Source organism: Bombus fervidus, chromosome 10 (genome assembly GCF_041682495.2).
Source record: "Bombus fervidus isolate BK054 chromosome 10, iyBomFerv1, whole genome shotgun sequence".
NCBI classification, from domain to species: domain Eukaryota; kingdom Metazoa; phylum Arthropoda; class Insecta; order Hymenoptera; family Apidae; genus Bombus; species Bombus fervidus.
Window position 1 is genome coordinate 13,928,551 of NC_091526.1, and position 22,846 is coordinate 13,951,396.

General features: G+C 39.9%; 1 protein-coding gene and 1 long non-coding RNA gene across 3 annotated transcripts; one reads left to right on the forward strand and one right to left on the reverse strand.

Moving 5' to 3' along the window:
- Window positions 1-315: 315 nt before the first annotated feature.
- Window positions 316-6,422, reverse strand: LOC139991510 (probable methylmalonate-semialdehyde/malonate-semialdehyde dehydrogenase [acylating], mitochondrial). Of its 2 annotated transcripts, XM_072011651.1 has the most exons (8): window positions 6,265-6,422; window positions 3,980-4,052; window positions 2,979-3,178; window positions 2,730-2,808; window positions 2,075-2,442; window positions 1,335-1,763; window positions 775-1,053; window positions 316-692 (listed from the first exon to the last, which is right to left on the reverse strand). In XM_072011651.1, exons 1-8 carry the CDS (start codon window positions 6,295-6,297, stop codon window positions 591-593), a joined length of 1,563 nt encoding a protein of 520 aa, XP_071867752.1. In that variant the 5' UTR covers window positions 6,298-6,422; the 3' UTR covers window positions 316-590. The 2 variants fall into 2 exon arrangements, with proteins under 2 accessions (XP_071867752.1, XP_071867753.1); XM_072011652.1 differs by lacking the exon at window positions 3,980-4,052 and having other exon boundaries at window positions 6,265-6,421.
- A 620-nt stretch (window positions 6,423-7,042) lies between these two features.
- On the forward strand, window positions 7,043-8,166 carry LOC139991514 (uncharacterized). The gene is made up of 2 exons (XR_011800866.1): window positions 7,043-7,426; window positions 7,738-8,166. It is a non-coding gene; the product is annotated as an uncharacterized lncRNA (long non-coding RNA).
- The last annotated feature ends 14,680 nt before the right edge of the window (window positions 8,167-22,846 follow it).

Here is a 22,846-nt window from a genome sequence, read left to right on the forward strand (position 1 = left end):
GATTTTGGATAGAGACCTTTCTTATCTTTATTTACCGGTTGGTGGTGGTGGTGGTGGTGGTGGTGGCGGTGGTGTCCGTAGGAGCGCGGGGGATAATCCGACGTATCGGTGTATCAGGAGGAATTGCTTTTCTGCTGGAATTAATTTGAAACAGTAGGGTCGAATTAAATAACAGAAAAGGTATAGTTATATTTGCGGATACATAGTTACATTTTTCAGGACTATCGGAGAGCGGGAGATTATTAAAAAAATAGTACAAAAATTTACGTTATTTTATAAACGTACATGTTCTTCTAAAGAATATAGAACACAAAATTTCACCGCTGGTATTTTATTATTTTGTTACAAAATATAAACAAACATAGTAAACACAATAGGAAACGTATTTCTTTCGACTTATCCGACAGTAAGTTATTTCGGACTAATGGAAGACATTGTTCGTTACGATAGTATCGGAAACCATCTAGTATTAGAAACTCGTCTTTTTTTAAAAAAAGAAATTCCGTCGGTATATAAAATTCCGTATGGAGTATACGGAAAGATTTCCAACTGTAACGCTTTGTATCACTGTAATTCAAGGAACATTTATTTTATTGCATGGTTGGCATAGCCGTCGAGGAAGCGATATCACCAGCGTCTCCGGATCTCCACAGTTGCGTTATCGTTTTTACTTGCGTGTGGAAATTTATACCCTAGAAAAATATGACGTCTGCATTCGAAAAATATTTTCGAAATTTATAGAAAAAGTACGATAGTTCGTGCAACGTTACTTACGTGCTTCCCGTAAAAATGATTGTCGCCTAAGAAAGATCCTTTATTTCCGGTGAAACTAAACATGGGCAGTGGCACTGGAATAGGAACGTTTACGCCAACCTGACCAGCCTCTATTCTATTTACAAATGCTCTAGCCGTTGCACCGTTTGACGTGAACACAGCAGTTCCATTTCCGTAGGGACATTTGTTAATAATGTCGATAGCTTCGTCCAAAGTATCAGCGAAGATGCACGAAAGAACGGGCCCAAAGATTTCCTCTGTGTAACATTGCATCGAGGTCTGAAACGTATTACGCGATTTAACATAAATCAAAACACTTAAAGCGCTGCGATCAATGATGCACAGGAATTACGCAGAAGCTATCGCGATCTAAATTATACGCAATTTTAAATTACCGTATGAAACGTGACAATCGAAATCGATAGCCTTTTAAGAAAAGTTTATTTCTCTCTTTCTACATCGATCGATGTCAACCTTACGGTAATTTCCTGCATCATCGTCGAAGGCATCGATTGTCATTCGCGTTTTCATAACACGATTATATATCATAGGTGTACCACCTTCACGTTTGTCAATACGGTTGGTCCAACGAAATTTCCCTTTTCGAAACCACTGACAACGAGACCTCTGCCGTCGAGAGCCAACGTGGCACCATCTTTCACCCCTGTCTCGATCAGATCGCATATCCTCTTCTTAGATCGCGGAGATATAACGGGTCCGAGATCGGTTCCAGGTACGTGTCCCGCATTCACCTTTAATTTCTTTGCGGCTTCCACCAATTCTGTCACCCAATCCTTCGATTTACCCACGAATATCGCCACGGAAAGCGCCATGCATCGTTGGCCGGCAGCCCCGAAAGCAGCACCCACGATTTGAGAAAGGGTTTTGTTCTTATTCGCATCTGGCAGTACCACGCAATGATTCTTCGCACCCATGTTGCACTGCACGCGTTTTCCATGCGCGCTGCTCTGTCTGTAAATGTATTTACCCTGTAAAATCAGACATACTTATCGTACACGCATGTTTTAGTCTCAAACGGTTTCTTAGAAATTAGACACGTCGATTTGTCGGGATCGTTCGTTCGGTATCGTTCTTCTTAATGAAAGAAAATAACGATATAAACGAGAGAGGAAGAGGAATAGATTAATTTCGATTCACTTGCAAAATGAATGGAATAATATGGTTGTCAGTTATTACGATTTGATATCATCGATGGCTTATAGAATCGACAATTTTACATAGAAGGAACGTTATCCCGCTACAACGAACGCTCGCAAAGCAACGATCGATAGCAACGTACCGCTTGATCAGAACCGACGAAAGAAACTGCCTTGATATCAGGATGCTCGCAGATGAAATCGACAGCGGCGTGTTGACCGTGGATAACGTTCAACAATCCTGGTGGAGCACCGGCTCTGGTGAATAGATCGGCCAGGATCATCGAAGCTCCTGGTACACGCTCGGACGGTTTGAGAATCGTGGCGTTTCCACAGGCTACCGAGACCGGAAACGACCAAAGAGGTATCATCGCGGGGAAATTGAACGGACAGATGGAAGCAGTTACGCCAAGGGGAACTTTGTAGGAAATTATGTCCATATCTGTGGCGATGTTTGGCGTGCTCTCGCCCATTTGCAGGCAAGGAATTGCGGTACACGCGTCGACAACCTCTGTAACATAAATCAACACCAGGCGTATGATCTGTCGCTTGTACCACGATGCGATTACGTTTATGGGGCGGGCAGGACACACGGAATGTAGTTACGATAGGTTGCACCGTCCGCGTATGCGTGTATGCGTATTGATCGAAAATTTCAGAACGAATTTACATTGTTCGCGTATACGCGAGTAGCCAGTTTCGTAAAAGATCGATGACTCTCAAATATCTTCGCTATCCAGGTAGATAGAAATATTTGCCAGGACTATGATATAATACGTTTTTTTCAAGAAAACTCACGTAGTCCTCGAAGAACGTCGCCTTCAGCGTCAGCCATTGTTTTCCCATTTTCCTTTACCATGTTCTCTGCGATTTCTTTCTAGGGAAGATATCGATACATCTATTATAAATACCATTCTTCGTATAAATATTTCTCGTATAAATATGAAAAAATATTAAATTAAATTCTGATTTGTAATAAATTATAGGATCTTGGTCAGCCCATTTGTTCGCGCCTACGAAATATAGTTGAAATACGAATAAACTTACCGTATGTTCGCGTATGAGAGTTTGATATTTAAGCATCAGCGTTTGTCTAGTTAATACACTGGTATTTTTCCATTTCTCATACGCTTCCTTCGCACTTTTCACGGCTGTCTCCATTTCCTCTTTCGTGCACTTTGGCGTGCGACATAACAGCTCGTTCGTTGCTGGATCATGAACGTCGGTGAACTCTGTGGCCTTCGATTCTGAAACAGATCGAAACCTCCTTACGACTCGTTCGAGCAAACTAATATCGATTTTTCGACGTTTAATTTTAGATTTTTCCAAGTGTAGCACGTTGAGAAATTTTACGAAAAGAAAAATATGCACCGCTTCTGAGATAGACGTGACGCGTTTTTTTTTTTTTTTTGGAACTTTTCCCATGCCACTTTTACTCGAAGCATAATTATTCCATTTAACTTTGATGCCTTCTTTATAATCGGTGCTATTTATGTCATTCGTAAACGTTCCTCGTTAAAGCAATTCTTAGAATCGAATTCGCCTCGGAATATAGCGCCTTTTCTGTAGAGTTTCAACGAGTGCTCCAACAGTATTCATGGACCACGAGCTTCGATTAAATGCCTTTAAGAGCACGCTTTAAATATTCATAACGAGCTGTATCGTACGAAAAAATAGGTTCAAGAGCGCTTCGAAGATCAAGTATCTGTTTCATCAAGATTGCACGTCTCGATCTCGATAATACCAGTCTTAGCTGTCTTACTTTCTGGCAATCGAATCATGAATGAACCAATTCAACCAAGTAAACACGCGTTTTAGTGCTTCAACGGATGCATTAAATACGGCTAAGTAACGTTATTTCCTATTGAACTTGTAATCTGAAAACGTCTATTCAATCGGGATTCGATACTCTTGCGTTTTTTTTTATAATCCGTACCCTCTTAGACTAAGAACTTTTTCTTTCGTATAACTCTGAAAAATTTGAAACAACTGAGATACAACATTCGTGGAAATCGGTACATAAATTTTTAATACTATAAAATAATTACCTACGAATTGGCCATCAATGTACATCTTAACCGTTGGTACGCTACTGCTGTAAGTCCTTGCGACAAATTGCGCCTAAAAGATCATTCGGTTAATGTTAAACGACCCTTGTGTCGACAATTCTACGACAATAAGTGCACATATGTTTCTAAAGACGTTTCGCTACAGAAATTAAGTATTATAATAAGGTATTGGAATTTTCGAAAATGATTTTCAATTGTAAAGTATTTAAATTCATGACCTTTGCTTCTCATATCATTTACAATTACAATTGTTTAAGATTATAATGCAGCAGTTAAATAAAGTAAAGGAAATGATAAATATTAAACTAAAGTATTTAGAATACTAGAAATACGATGACTTAACGTTCAATGTTTCCGCGGAAAAGAATGATAAAATAAGAAAATAATTTCATCCGTTTTTTTTCTTTTTTTTTTTTTTTGAAAAATTTTTAAACGTATAGATATGATAAATTTCAAAACTTTTGCCACTCTTCGTCACGTAGAAATAGAAAGGAACGATAGAAAGAAAGCAAAGGAGAATACATTCCTGTAATTTCATATCAGTTGATATTTTGATGATCTTTTGATGAAAAAACGACAAAAGTTATAAAACGCTCTAATACTTTTCGCGTAGCCTGTACTTGTATTTCGTACGAACCCTATTCGAACGAACGAATCAACGTTAGTTCACTGTAAAGTAATCTCGAGTCCTTGATCGATAGTCCAATTCTATCTGTCAGATAACGTGCAAACGTATCACTTCCACGGAGACCCGTATGTTTCTTGCTCGAAAAAGCTTAAATACAGCATCGGAATAAATTCATCCAATTGGCCTGCTTCTCCGAGCGAGCATGACCTCGATAAGAAACGAAATCCATCGGGAGCAATTGTTTGCTCCACACGCGATAAGAATCGCTTTGACACGATACTCTTCTCACAGACAGATCGATTCGTTCCCAGTTACGTAAAGTATGCAAACTCTATTACACTAGATCGACAGTTGTATCGTTCTTGACTAGCGTTATTAGCCCCGGTGATTCTAGCTTCGTAATCCAAGTCAATTGAAGCGTAATCCCTTTTCAACGACACCAACTTTGCGTAAGAACGATTTATTACAGAACGATGCGAGTATTTCGACAAAATTTTTAATCGAGATAATTTTTGATCGAAGAGACGACTTTAAATCGAGGTAGTTACGTTTCTAAATAATATACCATTCTCTACGAATATGGCAGTCATTGGAACGTTTACTTGCGTAGACCATCCTGTACATATTTCATATATTACAAGTAAAGTATGTACGTACAGTTTATACTTAATCAAGCGTTAAACTTATAAATAAAAAATTTGTATTTTACGTTACGTTTTGTGTAAGGAAACATTGATATTATTTAATGACGAGGCAACGCATATACCGATTACATCTACGAATAACAGTACATAGTATGGATAATAACGTAACATGATCACTGTTTACAGAAATAATACAAGACCATGTAGAGTATGTGTGATTCACGATAGGAATGGATATATCGCGATGAATTATGGTACTTTTACTATACAAACGACGTATGTACAGTTGAATATTTACAGCGATAATATGTTTGTTGATAACACGCGGCATTATCGCGAGAAGAAAATTCCACTATAGTTCGAAATTCATCTAACCGAATATTCTGGGGTATTTCATTAATATTTGAATTATACTAATGGAAACGTGTTAAATATATACACATACTTAACGTCTTAATATTTATCATTTTTATCATTTAATCGTTTTATAATATATAAGAAGAATCGAACGTAATACAGATAGACATAAACTTAGTTAAATAAGTTTACAATTTTCCACGTCGCTACATCCTGAGAATAAAATTTTGTTTTCTCCTGAAACAATTTAACAAGATATAACTTAATATTCGCTTTAAAATTCAATCGAAATCTTATAAAAAAATTGCTCAAACCATTCAACTATTTCAAATACTTTGTTTCTAACCTTACGTCTGAAGAAATTTCCATACAATCATACACAGATATGTACGATCGTATAATATAAAATCATATAAATGTATCGATGCAAATCATCGTAACATAAACCAAATAAAATTTAAACGCAGAATATGTTTATCCGCATTGCGTGTCGCTTTTTAACATCGAATCGAAAATTGTAGCAAACGTTTATTCGTTTTTATAACGTGAAATATATCGAACTAAAACCTTCTAATAAGATACGTCGGTAATAAGGTGTAAAAGTCGAACGAAAATATTATAAATGCTAAACGTACCTCGCACTTAACGATTCTCGCGAGGAACGCCATAGCGGTAGAGCAGGTTCGTTGTTGTCTGTACTAGAACTGTCTGATTCACTGAAAAAATGGCCTTGCCTACGGTTGTACCAGCGACCGTACGTTTTCATCGAGGTTAATCGCGTCTGTTTACAACGTTCCTCAGGCTCGATGTTTTCAGCATCGTCCTCGCCCGAACTGGTTCGGCGATCTCCGAAGAATTTACGAAGATAGTCGAACGAATGGCGTAAGCGTCGCTATTGATTCGAAGTTTATTACACCGGATAATTGATGAAATAACGAACGCTGCAACCGATATTTTGATATTCGTTTAGAACAACGTTGCAAGAACGTTATATTTGTGCTTAATAAACGTACAGAACGTTGTAAAGATTTTACTAGCGAGCCAATGTCCTGATGGCGCGAAATTTAAAAAATCCGTAACCTGCTGCCCCTTTTAAATTTCCTACAGAAGCGAACGTGATACGATAACGGATAGGTCGATAAGGAGGGAAATTTGAATTGAAATTATCAGCGGTTGGAAATACCGAAACGTGTGTTGTTTGAAAATTTTAGATGCCACTACTCGATAGCGATATAGCTCGCAAAATATTTATCGAATCTTTTGAAGCCTTTTATTCGAAATGTTTGTGAACGTCGAATATTATAGCCCTTTTGTTATCACGTTTGCGAGAAATTAGGACATTGTCAGACGCTGAAACAACTGGTGGAAAAATGAACATGTTGTTCGAAATATCGAACGCTTATTAATTTATAATCGATTGCCGCCAGAATAATGGTATCTGGTGTGTAAAAAATGATACGAGGAACGAGAGAAAGCAAGAATGTTGGTAATCGTTAGGTGGCCCAAGGCATGCGTAACAACTAACCGACCGATTACACGGAAGTCGATTGGCAAACAATCGTTAGAGCCGATAGACAGGTTCTGGTTGCTTATTGAAGTCTCGTGCGTCGGTTCGTTTTATATGTATGTGCGTACTTTATCCGCCTCCGAAGGCAGCCTATCGATATAGTATCGTGATTATGTATGGCGAAGAAAGTGAAACGCGATGGAAATTCAGCCTAATAAGGTGAACAAAACGTGCGCCACATTACTTATTAGCGATAACTATCGACATGGCGCTAGAAAATAATATTACAGGTGAGATTAAAATATGAGAGAAAATCGCTTCTGATATGTGTACAGAAATACAACGAGCATTAGAACACAGTTTCTTGAGATGCTAATAAATTTCAACGAATATTGCTGAAGTTGAAGTAAGAGCTTTTGTCGGCTATGTTAGTAAATTAATTATAACTGTAATTAGCAAGCGAGCGACCTGTTGTTTCTAACAGATTAAAGTTAATTACCATTTAATCTTTCATTTCATAGGAATCTCATTAAACCCGTTCGCGTGATCTGTAAAGTTTCCCATCGATTGAAAAACTTGTCGTAATTAAACTTGATTTTAGATTCAATTTCATAATCGCCGACGTATTCTTTAAATCGAAGTAATCGAAGCGATGAAAACGATCGTACGAACGATATACATATACTACGTTCGATAAACTGAAGTAAGCTTGAATATCGAGAAGCAAAAGTTACGTTACGTTGGCGATGGAAATGAATATGTTATGGGAAAAGGATGTTGGAAAACGAGTTTGACTCGGTGAAAGTAAAACAGAGTCGTTAGCGAAAATTTCATTCAAACAGTTTCGCAATATCATCGGATACTTTTAATTATCGTAATTTTATACAAAACTCGCAATTACGACAAAATTCATTACGTAAAATTCAGTCCGAAGCTCGTAAATATGTATTACTCGATAATGGAATAAAATGACAAGCCAATGGATCCTGATTAGTTGGTTAAAAATAAAATATTCAACTATACGATTATAGATTCTGCTTTCTTTTTAAAGAAATTCGATAATAACTTACAATTCGATCTAGAACTGTGCTAACGAAGCGGTATAGCAAGGAAAAACTATAACCAGCGATAAATAAAAAGGCTACTCTTCTCTCGTCTCAGGTTTTCAACAACTATAATTCTCTCGTAGCCACCGATAAACGTTGGACGGTGTTTGAAGAAGTGAAACCTCGAAACTAGTCGAAAGTAGCCAACCTCGTGCCATCCGTCCCGAACGGTGGAATAGAAGTGAAAACGGAACGAAGTACGCTTCTTGTAAACAGTGCTCGTCGTATTAAGCCGCGCGTGTGACATAACGGCGACACGATTGTGTTCGACGCTAATCAACGTACGTGCGTCAATGTTTACGCGTTCGTCGTTACTTTCTCGTTCGAAGGAAATTCGAACGACCTGCGATAAAGGGAAACAAAGTTCGTGCCAAGTTCTTCGGTATCGCGCTATCAATTTGTACTCTCGATAAAAAAGAGCAAACCGAGTTTCTATGCTTGGAAAAGTTTCGAATCGTTACTGATGTTCATAGTTTACGAATCGTCGTCGTCTCGTCTTCGGTAAGCTATGAATTAAGCGAAACGAGGCATTCGACGAGTATGATCTATCGGTCAGCCAAACACGATGTTTTAATCCTGATATTTACTCGAATTTCTATTTTACCGAATAAAATCAACAAACGATATTCTACGACGTTTACATGCGCAACGAGAGTTTCTCGAGCGTTGTGCAAAGATTATGTTATCGTCTTGGCAGGGATATCGTAACGTGTTTTGTAACTTGTCGCTTGGCGTGCTGAATATTAAACTCACTTTACGATGCTCGCTGAGAAGTCGCTAAAGAAAATTAAGTAACATCCTTACCATTTACGAATGTTCCTTGACGAAATCGGGGATCAATCGTGAAAACAACTTGTACGAATATCGTACTAGATGCTAAATGTTAAACTTCCAACGAATTTTTATTTTTTTTATTTTCTTTTTTTCCATTCATCCGCGTCTGAAGCATTTAAAAGCGCGAATTAAACGATATTTCGTTCGATATCCTAACGTACAGATTTCCGAGAGATTTCGGCAGACCAATTTCCTCTTTCACATTCAGGGACCACTCTTCGTTGAACAGAACGGATCCTTCAACATTGTGCACCATGATTCACGGCCGGGACAATTCCGTAAGGAGATATTTGTGAAAGTTCGTCACCTACCTAGACATAGTAGAAAGTTCATTTCTTTTTTTATCGAGCCGGTTAAAAAACATCACTTATATAGTACGTATTTGTCGAAAAGGGCACTACTATTCGACGAAAGTGACGCGAGATACCTGAACGTACGGACCTTCGAAGCGTGATTTGGAAATACACGTGACTCATCAGAGTGGAAGACGCGCGATGTATAGAAAATTTCTTCTTCTTTAATGCAGTTAATATTTAACGATAGGAGAAAATTTGATCGATGGGTAGTTGTCGAGTTGAAACTTTGGAGAACGATACTCTGGATCTTCTCGCGTAAGCTTCCGCGTGAACCTACCGATGATAAGGCTATCGATAGACGAGCAACGTTTTAACAATAAAAAATTCGGAGACTCGGGGCGCACGTGCTTAACCACGAAGAGTCATAAGTGAGACACGGACAGAGCGCGTGCGACAATTCTCGCGTAATACCGGCTTAATATTCAGCGCAACGGAACGGCCCGATTACGAAACTGCGCCGCAAAACACCTGGTAATTCGATAATGATGTACGTGGCTGCGTGCAATGCTACGGGACGACACGCGGCGTCGAACCATTTCGAAATTGGAACCGAACGACTCTCGACGTCCGTGCACTCGTTTCCCAATTGCATCGAGTCTCGACGCTCCGTCGATCCTTCATTCGTCGCGAATCAGCTGGAAACATTTTTCCATTTTCCATTTTGAATCGATGATCGCCCGTTCGAATATGGACTTTCTCGTTGCCGGTTTGACTTGTTACCGAATGGTTAATAAACTGAAACGACTGGCTGCGGGGCTGATGCGCGAAGCAGGTTTCTTAACGATACCGAATATTAGGATTCTCTTTATTAAATTCCACATTAGGATCGTAAAGTTAACTTTAAAAAGTTTTATAAGGTAACAATCAGGTTCTGTGTTTCGTTAATTTTTATACACAATCGGCCAGAAACTAGCAACGAACCTTAATTTTATGTATATTTTTCAATTTATAAACCTATTATCTGATCGATAAGGACGATTCGCAAAATGAATTATACATATTTAGCGATCACTTTGTGCCAAAGTAATTTGTAAAATATTTTCGTCTAATTTTATACAAGGCTGATCTTCAAGGCTGTAGTTCGGTGATTTCAACACTAACGAAATTCTCTTCACACGCTTCAAATATGTTTCTCATCCTATTATTTCGTCACTAAAATGTCTACCTTCGAAACATGCAAATCACCGAAGAACCACTTACCGACATTGACAGCGTATCGAAGCGAAATTTCTATTGTACTTGTAGCGAACGAGTAGACACGCGTAATCTCATTCTGAAAATACGAGATCGATTAATCCAATGAAATACAACTTATAGAAGAATAGAATCTACAAATGAAAATTGAACAAGGACGTGTTATTTATTATTATTACGAATATTGGGAAATTTTGTACCAACGAAAGGCAGACGTTCTTTCTTTAAGAAAGGAAGCCAAGAAATTATTTATTCAAGTGCATCCGATATTTCGAAAAAGTCGTAATCCGAAATTAAACGTTCGATATACATGATTTGCATAGTTTGACACGCCACGGTCACAAACTCTTCCAATAATTGAAATGATTAATCTTTAAAATTGATCTCGAAGGACGAATCGTTCTAAATATATCTATACTCAAATTTACAAGCGACGCACTTTCTAGCATAATATTTCCTAAAACCTGTTTCGGTATTAAAAATTGCCGTGTTTTTTTAACGACTAGCGTTTGTTGGCTACGTATTAACAGTGTTTTCCATATTTTACGATCGATTTCAAAATCATAAAACTTATCTTTTACGAGGCAAAATGCTACCAACGGAATATCTTTGAATAAAATAGTAAAATGCGTATTTTCGTACATGCGTGCAACATGTGGTGTTTATAATTTCTATGCGCAGGTACTTTCCTTTAAAACACGCAGCCAACTGTTAAGCAAATAAATAGATAAAACCTTAAATATGTAGATACCGGTAGATGAATGAACGGAATGGGTAGATGAAATTGACAATATCGGAGAAGTAGGTAAACGAACAGCTAAATAAACGTGTACGCAAGAGGATATGGCAAGCAAGGAGAAGATTCTCGAAGTAAGAGAATGGAATATTTAAACAAATGGACGATGGCTTAAAAAGTACAAATTTTTAATGCCGAGACACCATTCCAGCGACATCTTTTACCAATTAAACACGTTTGTTTCGTTTCTGTGACCGTTTTACGCGATATTCGAGCGAACAGTATCGTAATTCTACGGCAAAGAATCGTGGAAATATTATTTCATTCGGAAAAGCATAGAATCGTTTCCTACGACCGATAATTCATTCCGTAATTGCTTCTACGCGATGGAATTTCCAAACTCCATTAAGATTCTAATTTCAAGCGTAACGTGACAAGAATAAACAGCGAATGCGCAACAATGCTCAAAATTCCCTTACGATTCAACAGACGCGATTTCCAGCGAGTAACTATGCGACGTTTACAATTACCTAGATGGAAAAGTCGGGATTCTCTGCTGACATGGAAAATGTATTCGCAGAGCTCGGTGGACGAGTTTACACGAGCCACGGAAGATTCCCAAGATTCTTGGCGATCGGCCAAAGACAATGAGAGGTAAAAGTCGCTCATTCCCTCGGCAGCATCATCGTAGAGACCGAGAATTCGCAAATCGGGAGCCACGATTGCTCGTTTTGTTTTGGCTGCGTTTAGACCTGGCTCCGCTTCACTCGCATATAATTCTACGGCCGATCGTTTCAAATAAAATAATTTCCTTACGGACAACAGGCCTCTGCATTTAGACCAGCAGGCCGAGGGTTTTCCTCCTGCGTGTACTGGTGCGCACGCGGGAAAATTGCACGCGCGACTCGCCCCGATGCTCCCTCGTCTTCGCCATTTTCCTTTTATTCGGAGCATCCTTAATTCGGACCTGGCTTCGTGTCGTCAATTTGCCCGTACGATTCGAACGTTTCGCATTTCGAAATATTACATTCTAAAATTGCTCGACTGCTACATTTACACGCACGCTATACACGCTTAAGTCGTACGTAAAGAAAATTAAAATATTCCAAGAGAATTAGAATTTGCTGATCATACGGGTTTTAGTCGTAATACGTTTTGTTTCTCTGGCTGGTGTATCCGAAGCGTAAACATCTTGTTTTATCGCCGAGAACTTTGATAAAATTTCAAGTTACAATAATATCGTAATAATTACAAGCGATAACTGTTTCAACACTCGGCGCTGCTCAAGTACATTTAATACGTAGAAACGATTATACAAATTGCGTAAACGTATCTTTCGCATTGACGCTTTCCAATCGCTATTCAACGTTTCCAAGGTAAAATTTAAATTTATATCAAAAGTATTATAATTACATCGTCACGGTACAACGTTAATACATTGATCGCAACTTGTCGATATCTCGAGTGTATACGCGATAGAAACAACTAATTCCAAATTTAACGCTGAAATGTCAATAATTTTTCAGTTCTAGATTGACTTTGTAAAAAAGATACTGATTTACGTCAATAATCTAACATTATACCAAGTATTATATTACTTTAAGATTTCTTTGTTTCTTTCTATGGTACTGTACGTATTATATACATTGTACTACGTTGTTGTACGAACGATTATGGCTACTATATCTAAAAAATGGACAGTACTCGACATTGTCTTTTGATTCGTCTGCGCTCAAAGCAGAAAATACTACGAAACACTTACAACGACTCGATGAATTCCGTGGAAACCGAGACGGATTGTGATAATTTCCTTTCCAATTAAAGATCGGTAGGAAAATTTATACCGGAATAGGAAAAGATAGAGCGAGGTAACTAGAATGATGCAACTTGTACCTTTTGCTCGTAAATGTTTGCTTTAATTTATAGTTTTTACGAAACAGAACGATATTTTTCTATCGAAAAAGTATATATTTACGAGACATGCTAAATTCCGAGTCGCTAATCCGCTTCGTTATAACAGGTTTATACGCGTGTGATTTTATCGAGTAGCTGTATGCAGAACAATAAGGGAAAACAACTTATTGCGTAAGCCAGAGTAGCGGTTTCATTTAAAAATATAATTGTGTCGGCAAGCTAGTTCTTATTAAGTCACTCGGTGATTCGCTGTACATTCTTGTGAAACTTTCTCTATCGTGCTTTCGAAAGAAATTTCAGTTTAATTCTACCGTGGAAAGGATCCTTTTTCTAGAAAACAGGTCCGATCGCATCCACGCGGACTAAGAAAAATAAGAGAAAAAAAGAAAGGAAAAGGCGCAACACTGTAGCAAAAACCACAGGGACAAAGGGTGAATTAAATCCGCTTTACGAGCGGGGTCAGCCAGACCCCGGAAGAGCGTGTAAGCGGTGGGGATTAAGGCGAGGCCATGCCAGGCGACATAGCCAACATAATAAAAGTGAGTTCCCGCGTTCGATCGTTCGACGTGGCCGGGGACGTTTCTTGATCGTTCTCCAAAAGGTATCGGTCGTGAGGCGGCACCACGAGCCCGCGTTCCAACCTCTCCTCTCCCCATTTTGACCTTGGCCAGCTGGTTTCCCTGTTCCGCATTCTAAAAATATTTACCGCGCGTGGATAGCTAATCGCGATAAACAGCGATTCGTCGACTCGCCGATCCTCTTTTGTCCTTTTCCGTCGCTTGTGCATATTACAACCGTCCAGCTGTTCGATCGTCTTTGAACGATCCGAATGGTTCTTCCTCGGTTTAGCGATACTTCAAATTTCCTCTAGAGAAGAAAACATTTCTTTATAACGCTCTATATAGATCGCGCTAAATCTATACAAATTTCCACTCGTCTCGAAGCTCATCGATTCACCTACACGATTTCGTTTACGGGAAAGAGAAAATTTGTTTAGGTTTGAGAAACTAGGCAATCGCGTTAAGAAACCAAGATAATCTATGCGTTCTAAAAAATTATGATCGTTCGTTTTCTCGATTAGAAACGCAAGATATAATAACTGTTTCACCGGACACGCCACACACTTTTTTCTCCATGTTTCCGCGTCATCCTTTCGATTTCTCGATTATCGAGCTCGAATCTGCGAATCGCTGCACGATTATTTACACACGCGAGAATTATAAATAAATAGAACGATGAAAGTGTTACGATTATGACGAAACGAAGCGACTTCTTGAAATTCACTGACTCATATCGTTCGGCCCTCCACTCACGCGGTAATAGGATTGCGATATCGTGCGCTCGCACAGCAATTGTAATAATTAGTCTGCGGATGTTTATGCAGACACGATATATCGAAATATGCAAAATATATACGAGATAACATATAAACATGCGTATGCAGAAAATACGCAATACGATACGCAAAATTCGAATATTCCAATGTTCACGCGAGAAAGAGGAAGGGATTCGTTCGATTCTTTGATAACGAATTAACGAATTAACGATCCCTAAATCCCCCTTAATCGTGTACCTTGCGTAAAAACATGCATTTGCATAAACGCGTGCGTAGTCTATATAGTAATTATAACGTGAATTACGATGTTTCTCCTGATTTCGAACGATAATAACACGTAGTAGCCATTTTTGACTCGGTCGGTCGACGATAATTTCTAAATTTTCATTTCGGGTATTTTTCTTTGCATCGAAGGAAATGGATAACGGCGACATTAAAATTTCCTCGCTAGAGAAGAGGCGAATTCTGCTTAAAATTGTAACAGTAAAGGACGCAGATGCGTCATTCGCGAAGCAATCTAATAATCGATCAGATATCGTTTTATCGGATAGAGTAACGAAAAAGATAAATCTATTTCCTTGCAAATTTCTATCTCGTCTCGGTCTATGGAAATGAAAGAGAATTCCTTTTCCAACCACGGCCTGCCACCAAGTTTCTGCTTTCAGTGGAATACAACCAGTTACGACGGACGTCTCGTTTCGTGGCTGTAACCACGTAAACACGAGTAGCAATCCTGTCTCGTCGACATAAACGTCGCTCGACTTTCGCGAACTGCAAACGTGTCTTCTGCTACACCGTCGAGATTACATCGAAAGTCGCTCCGTAAGCGGTAAGTGGCCACTTTCAATTGTAACGGCAGAAATCTCGCGCAACTTTCCATTTTAATCCGGCATATTGTTCGGAAGGAGCTTCTTGCCTTCTCGCGTCTTCCACTTCGCTTCGAACAACCTACGATAATCCAATGGTTGCCAAATTTATCAGGCTCCGCATCCACCGCTCCGCTGCACCCTCCACCGTCGGATAGTATCAAATCCGATACTTTCGTTTCATCTAAATCTTCGAAATATCGATAATAGATTTTTATTTTTCAATCACGTGTGTCCGACTTCAAATTTGTCTCTTGTGAATTTGAGAAAACAAGGTTGATCGATCGACGGAGAAATACGCGGAAATTATCTCCGCTAAATATACGTAATTTCCACGCATAATCGAGAAATCAAGGCGAAGAAATTCGAAGAAAGTACGCGTGGCTATAATTTTATTTGAGAAAACGACGTTTCATTTCTACCTCAACCCAATAGTATCGGCTTTCAAGACAAACCGTATCGAGGTTGTCTTGAAATTTGATATCGCTTGTTATACTTGATAGATCACGTGTGTCAACACGGTATAGAGCAAAACACCGGTAAACACGGCATGCCAAATACAATTTTCTCAATGTTACAAAACGAGAAATAACGATTCGTTTCGTTTCAGTGATAGTAGAATTTCTTAATGGCGGTTAATTCGTAAATCTCGTAATTCCATTGCACCAAATCGATCGACGAATATACGTGGTATGGTAGCCGGTATTTAGAATAAAGCACTCGAGCTATCATGCGATACGATAGACGTTCGTGTGCCTCTATAGGAAAATAGGTCGGCGTAATAACGATTAGCAAAACTTGTTACCTTGTTATCTTGTAATACCATCAACGCCGCAACTCCACCAATTCGTTATTATTAAATATATTCGCTTTGCCGTATTTTACTCTACCTTGAATCACCAAGTAAAGACAAATTACTCGACTCGCGTATACTATGTATATTACAAAACGGTATGGAATTCAACGATAAATTTGCATCGAAAGAACTAAATCATCGAATCAAACTGTTTCGTCGATTTTTATCATCGGAGCAAGATCACCTTTGAAAGATCACCCCGTTAACCTCGTTGCAAAAAGATCGTATACGTAAATGAAACTATACAAGCAACGATCGATCAACGGCGTACCCGACGAATCGGTTCGAGCAAACGGTACGATATCGGTCGATTTTCCGACGGCTACGATAATGGAAGTAGCATCGGCTGTGACGATAATTGCTTAATTAGCAGCTGGATGCAACGCTTCTGCCTCTCCCGGTCGTCCAATTAAACTCTATCCCGAACTTTAATCGGTTGGATGCTCGGCTCTTTGTACAAAGCCCCATTCTAAAAACGCTTATTCTAAAAACTGGTAACCGTCCGGTTAAGCTTGTAAACGTCACCCCGACGATGGTTGAACCGAACAACGGAGGGAACACCAGTTTCCGTTTCTATGTACGACCTTAATTGTTCCTTATAATCGCGCGGTGAATTTAATTGTTTAATTAATTCGTTGTTCCGATGTCAGCCGCCGCGTGTTTAAATGCTTGCACAGCGTTTCTTTTGATCCCTCTTGACCTCGCGCGTCAACCCTCGATACGATCGTTTCGACTCTTGTATTTTTCGACCTCGATAACGTCCTACTCTCGTACTAGCCGCGATTGGCCGATTACCAACCGTTATCGATCGATAATCAATTCGGAATGTCTTTTCTTTCGTCAACGGACGAACTAGGTTAATCGTAGGAAAATATATGCGATTATCGATAATGCCGATAGATGTTGCTGCGAAATATCGTAAAATCAAAGTCACATATACGTGTTAACGTATAATAGTGATTACATGGTAAGCTTAACGCGCCGTTCGTACGACTCATCGAAGTGAGAAAGAAACGCGAGCAACGGTAATACCGATAATAAGTTTATTCGCGGTAATAATTCGTAAAACTGGTCCTTTTTTCAGATGGAAAATCCGTAAGATCGAAAAATTCGTTCGGTAGAGAGCGGAGAGTTCGCGCGAGGCACCGGCAATGGGCACACTTGAAAATAGAACCGAGTACGAGCGCTTGAAACTCTTCAAGGCCTCGGGCAGGAGGCCGAGAAGAGGCCGCCCGATTTTCGTGGCCAGGGCTACGGCATCCGGCATCCGGTTGCTCAATGTTTTTATCGCGCTTGAACGCGTACTTACATACACGACTGTATAAAAGAGCTACGAGCAACGAGGACTTTCGCTTTCGAAAGCTGCGCCACTTATATCGATTGACTTTCTTCTCTTCCGCCGTCGCTGATCGTTCCATCGATCGCTCGTTCTACTCCGATTTTACACGGCCCCCTAACGACGAATACAGTATGACACGTATCTTACGTAACGGTGTCGCTGAGAGACGTTTTCGAAAGTATTTTCATGGTTTTATCGCGTCCTTAGTCTCGTCGCGCCGCTCGATCGCAAAGACTAGACCGCTTTATATCGTGACGGAGATCCTCGCGAGGAAGACTCGTAGCGCCGCTTGATCTTTCCTTTCTGAAGAAAACGTATGCCTCGAGATAAATCACGGACAGCGTGGCCGGCCCGTAATAACGAAACGTTATAGAGAGCCGGCTGGAAATGGCAGTGAAGCTGAAGAAGCAACAAGAGAGGATAAAATACGGCCGAACGTCTGCCATTCAGGCTTCAAACCGGCGACTTCAGCTACCAGCCAAGCGAACCTACGATGTTCGCTTGTATTTTCGAGACCTTACCTTCCATACAGACGGATAGAGAACGTACGGACTGTAATTTCCGTTTATTTTCAATGACTTTTCGCGTCCGCGCTGAGTTACTACCGGAAATTACCGTATTCCCGACTTCGGCGCGATTTCCCGCCATGATTTACCGATATTGTTTTAAACCGATATTTTTAACTCTCGCGTTATAAATTTTCCGACGGCATACGAATTTTTCCTCCTTTCTGTATTATCCAGAGCGTTGATCCAGAGGTTAATTCGACCGTTAATCGGAAAAGTATGATCGAAGTGCGAATTTTTCCAGCAGTGTCTAAACGTCGTTTCCTAGTCTTGTCGAAAATTCAGCAACGGCGAAACTGCAACGCAGTCGAATCGAACGACTCGTACGTGTAACGATTTTACGGCACAGACCAAGAGCACAGAGATCGTCCGACGAGACAAATAGAAATCTCGGTGCGTGCAATTACGATGCACGCTGACAGGCTACTCGATCACGTCCGCCGATACATCTTTCGTACTTTGCGCGTGCGTATTTCACGCGCGCCGCGTAATCTCGATAAGGCAATATTTTCAAACGTTCAAAATTATCCGTAAACAATTTGTTCCTTGGAAACTGACAATGACGAATTGTACGGCAAATGGCCAATCCACGTGTAATGGAAGATAATTCTCAAGGAAGACCGCCGGCTTTAATACGTTTTGATTAAACAAATAACGTAAAGTATACTTCTCGAGAAATACTTTGTCGCACAAAGAATACGTTCGTCGATATAAATCGACGGCACGGTGAAAAATGCATGGAAAATTCCTATCTGTACCTAACACGCGCGTGTTTTCTCTGTACGTATCACGGTATATGAAATCACGTGGGACTTAACTAGGAAACGATGCTATCAACGTCTCTGCATTTTCTAGCGTGTATCTTCCTCCACAGACTATGTAGTCCTTTGATTATATTTTATTATTTATACGTTTAATTAATTACACGTAGCACGTATATATCTAACGCGTTTATTTAACGTCAACCGTCTTAGAATTTAATCGTAGAAGAGTGAGAAACGATTAGGAAACGCGTTCGTTTACATATCAAAAGAATCGAGATCTTCGGATGTGGAAAGAAAGATTATTTATGGAAAATGAAAGGAATAAATTACCATAGTAAAGAGGAATGTCATCTCCTGTTATGGTAGCTTTTAACCGCTGCCCGTGCTCGGTCTGCCCACCGTCGTTTGCAACAACTTTCACTCGTTTTACGTTACTGCCCATATGTGAAATGAAACGTTATTAAATGAAAAATGGACTATAGTATACTACTTATCTTGGTTATTTGGAGGACTAAGTTCGACTAACATAAGTTATCTGGGCAATTAATTTCGACGGTTAAAACGTTGGCAATTTTGTAATTAAAATCGTAACGTTATGCATCGGAGCGTTAATCGAACATGACGTTTCAAACGATTAACGATGTTTCGCCGAACAATTTAGAATAATTTATACGTATCATATAAGCCACGCACGCGCGTATTCGTTATAACTCAACTAGTTGGACGGGAGAATATAATTCACAGGAAATGGCCAAACGATCGTTTAGATCAGATATTCGGGGAAAAATTGTAAAGCGAAAAAATATTAGCATTAACGCGCAAATCGTATCTAACGCATCTCGTTACTTTAAACAAGGAAATCTTTCGCAACGTACCGTTTCTCTAAAATCAGACGTTCGATCGATCGTTCATCGCGTAGCTAGCAAAAAGAGGTTGTTTTAAAAATTACCACGAACACGCGGCTGAACGTTGCTGACATTTACAGCGTCGACCAAGGAATCGGGTAAAAGTCATCTCGGCGGCAAACGTTGCCCAATATATTTATCTCAATTACTCAATTAACTCGTGCGCGACTGCTACGTTTCTGCGCTCCTGTAATTTCTTCGTCTGCTTTTTATTTTTATTTTTACGATAAGTTGCCAATTCGAAGGATTGGGAGGAGAGTGGTGGATCGCGTCTCATGGGTCGTTAGTCGATCGCGGAGCGGCGACATCGCCGGGACGATGAAAAGGTTAATTTTCTGGTAAAGAAGCGGAATATGGTGCGAGCGAGGCTCACCCTGAACCGCGGATTGGTGCAGATACGTATCGCATCCGCCTGTTCTACCTACGCGTAGCTACGCGGTCGCCACTACGACGTAGACTATGTCTCGCCGAAGGTTCTTTAACTGCCGCTTTTAATTAAAGCTCCGTTACGACGAGCATTTCTATTCGTCAGAAAGCGTCGTCGCAGCCGTTACGCGGCATCGAATCATTCGTAAAAAGACTAGCACGCGTCGCGTCGTGTTGCCTTGCCTTGCCTTGCCTTGTCGCGCCTTGCTTTGCTTTGGGACGAGCCGTGACCTGGAGCCGGTCGGTAATTTTTAAACCATCGCCACCAGTCGCCAGCTGTGCAGCTTGAAACTTCGTTTAGTTAATTGTAAATAACTTGGTCGTGGACCGTTAATCCCTTCGCGTGCACTGTGAACCTACGCGTAGCTGGATCCACGTACGTACGAGTATATTAATATTCGATGTCGGTCCTTGGTCCTTGTTTGATTTTTGGGACGTAGGACCGATCGGAGCTGCGATAAGCCGCTAATGGCCCTTTCGATCGGATGAAATTCTCAAATAAATAACACAGAACCGTGTAAAAACAGAAAGGAGACCATAATACTACTTGTTAATAGGCACGGAAATACGTGCACGCGATTAAGTAACATGGTAACTTTAAACGTCTTAAATAATCTTAATAATCGTGTACAAAAAGAAAAAAAAAAAAATTAATTATGCCGAAAGGAAGGAGAAAGTGCAATAAATACGAGGCTAAATTGCAATTTGTTGTACGAAATTCAGGTGCGCGAAAGTGCAAGTTTCAACCGAGCCACGAATATACGCGAACACCTTTTCTTTTTTCACCACCTGTTATTTACAACGTGGAAAGTTAATTTAAGGTTCCAGAGAATCGAAATTACAAAGTCGCGTTCGATATTTCATTACTATGCTTTTACGGGCTTTTTACGAGTATTAACAGGAAAACGGCAAAAGAATGCATGCATGTATCCAAACAGATCGTATCGCAGTTTACGTGTTTTCGATCGATCTTTAGATTTCTATTTGCTGGATCCACGGGATAAGGACGGATGTGCTATCGGAAACGAAGGGACGGTGAAACCATGAAATTCTACACCTATAAAGGCGGACAAGGCGAATAGAAGTATTTGTACATGACGTAGACGAATGATATAGTAGCGACGAAGTTAATTGATCAACTGGTTTGGTCATTAACCGCAATTTCGATTAGTTGCTTTCACAACGTTGACGCTCGTTACCGTTGCAAGTCGTAATTACGATGCCACCGGCACAGCATATAATTTTGAAACATGGTCGAGGTCGTGTCTACGTATCCCTACTTGAGAAACGCAAAGTTGAATTTCCTTCGACCACAAAATCGAAACGCGAAACCGAAAAATGCGATATATAAATTATACGTTACATTATATATTATACGCAATATATATACATATGTATATACGAGTGTGATTTTACATTACGTATACATGTATATGTGTACAAATACTCTGTATCTATAAGTACAGGTAAACTACTTACGTTTAGCTGTGTTTCAGAACGTACAATTGCCGATTAGCTTTCAAATATATAGTCATCCACACCTGCGACACGTCCAACATATTTCCAGGCTTTTATATCGTTCGCGGCGCAGGTGAAAGAACTAATTAAATCGCACGGGTGTGGGTGTGTACAGGTGTGACCATTCGTTTGGCCGATATATGAGAAGAATAAAGCGTGAACATAAAATATGGTGAAAGCAGGAATCGGACGGTCCTGAAGAATTTGTACAATCGGGTTTGTTACTGTTACTGAGTTGGCACGAGCGGACGAGAAACGGCGGGCACAGCGCCGAGAAAGACGCGCGCGTCGTCTTTGCGTCTCCTTTCGTATTCTCGCGTCTCTCGGCTGTTAATTTACATACAACAAAAGCAAGGTACCGAACGAGTCCTTGGCGGGTCAATGAAAGCTACGGAGGAGAGCGAAGAAGGGTGTCGTATTTTCAGCACGCAGTGCCATGCCGTCGTCTTTCTGATTCAACCGTGTTTTCCGCTAACGCATCGAGTCTCCGTTCACTCTACAGGGTGTTTCTGTTTTCCCGGTCGTGTTCGCTAAATAATCGATAATCGTTATTCGTCTTTTTACATGAAACGATCGAACGAAACTATTTCGTATCGTGATTCTAAAGGGCAAACGGTGAACGAATAAAACGAAATAAGCCAAGTTCTGTTTCGACTCTTTGGTCGATAAGCGTGAAATTAAATTCTCGCAAGAGATGCAAGATACAAGGTAGGTTTACAGCGATTCTTTAACGATGCATCATCTATGGAAATCTTTGGACAACGCGATAACAAGAGGCGTTCGATAAGAAAATTCTACCGCGTGAATCCTCGAATAAAATGTAATAACATGTATGGTCCGAAGAGATTTAACAATTATCTGAATAAAATAATATACGAAACGCTTGGAATGTATTTTTAAAAGCGTCGAACCGAGAATAAAACGAGAAACCTCGTTCCTGCATAAATGTAAATAATTACTTTGACAAGTTTCCCTTGTTAGAATTTTGTATCAA

What these genes read in the sequence shown, in the direction of transcription:
- LOC139991510 (XM_072011651.1), bottom strand. Translation starts at nt 6,297, where the DNA reads ATGGCGTTCCTCGCGAGAATCGTTAAGTGCGAG. An exon ending in CGAGAATCGTTAAGTGCGAG is followed by an intron (nt 4,053 to 6,264) that starts GTACGTTTAGCA and finishes ATGATCTTTTAG; the next exon opens with GCGCAATTTGTCGCAAGGAC. An exon ending in CATTGATGGCCAATTCGTAG is followed by an intron (nt 3,179 to 3,979) that starts GTAATTATTTTA and finishes GATCTGTTTCAG; the next exon opens with AATCGAAGGCCACAGAGTTC.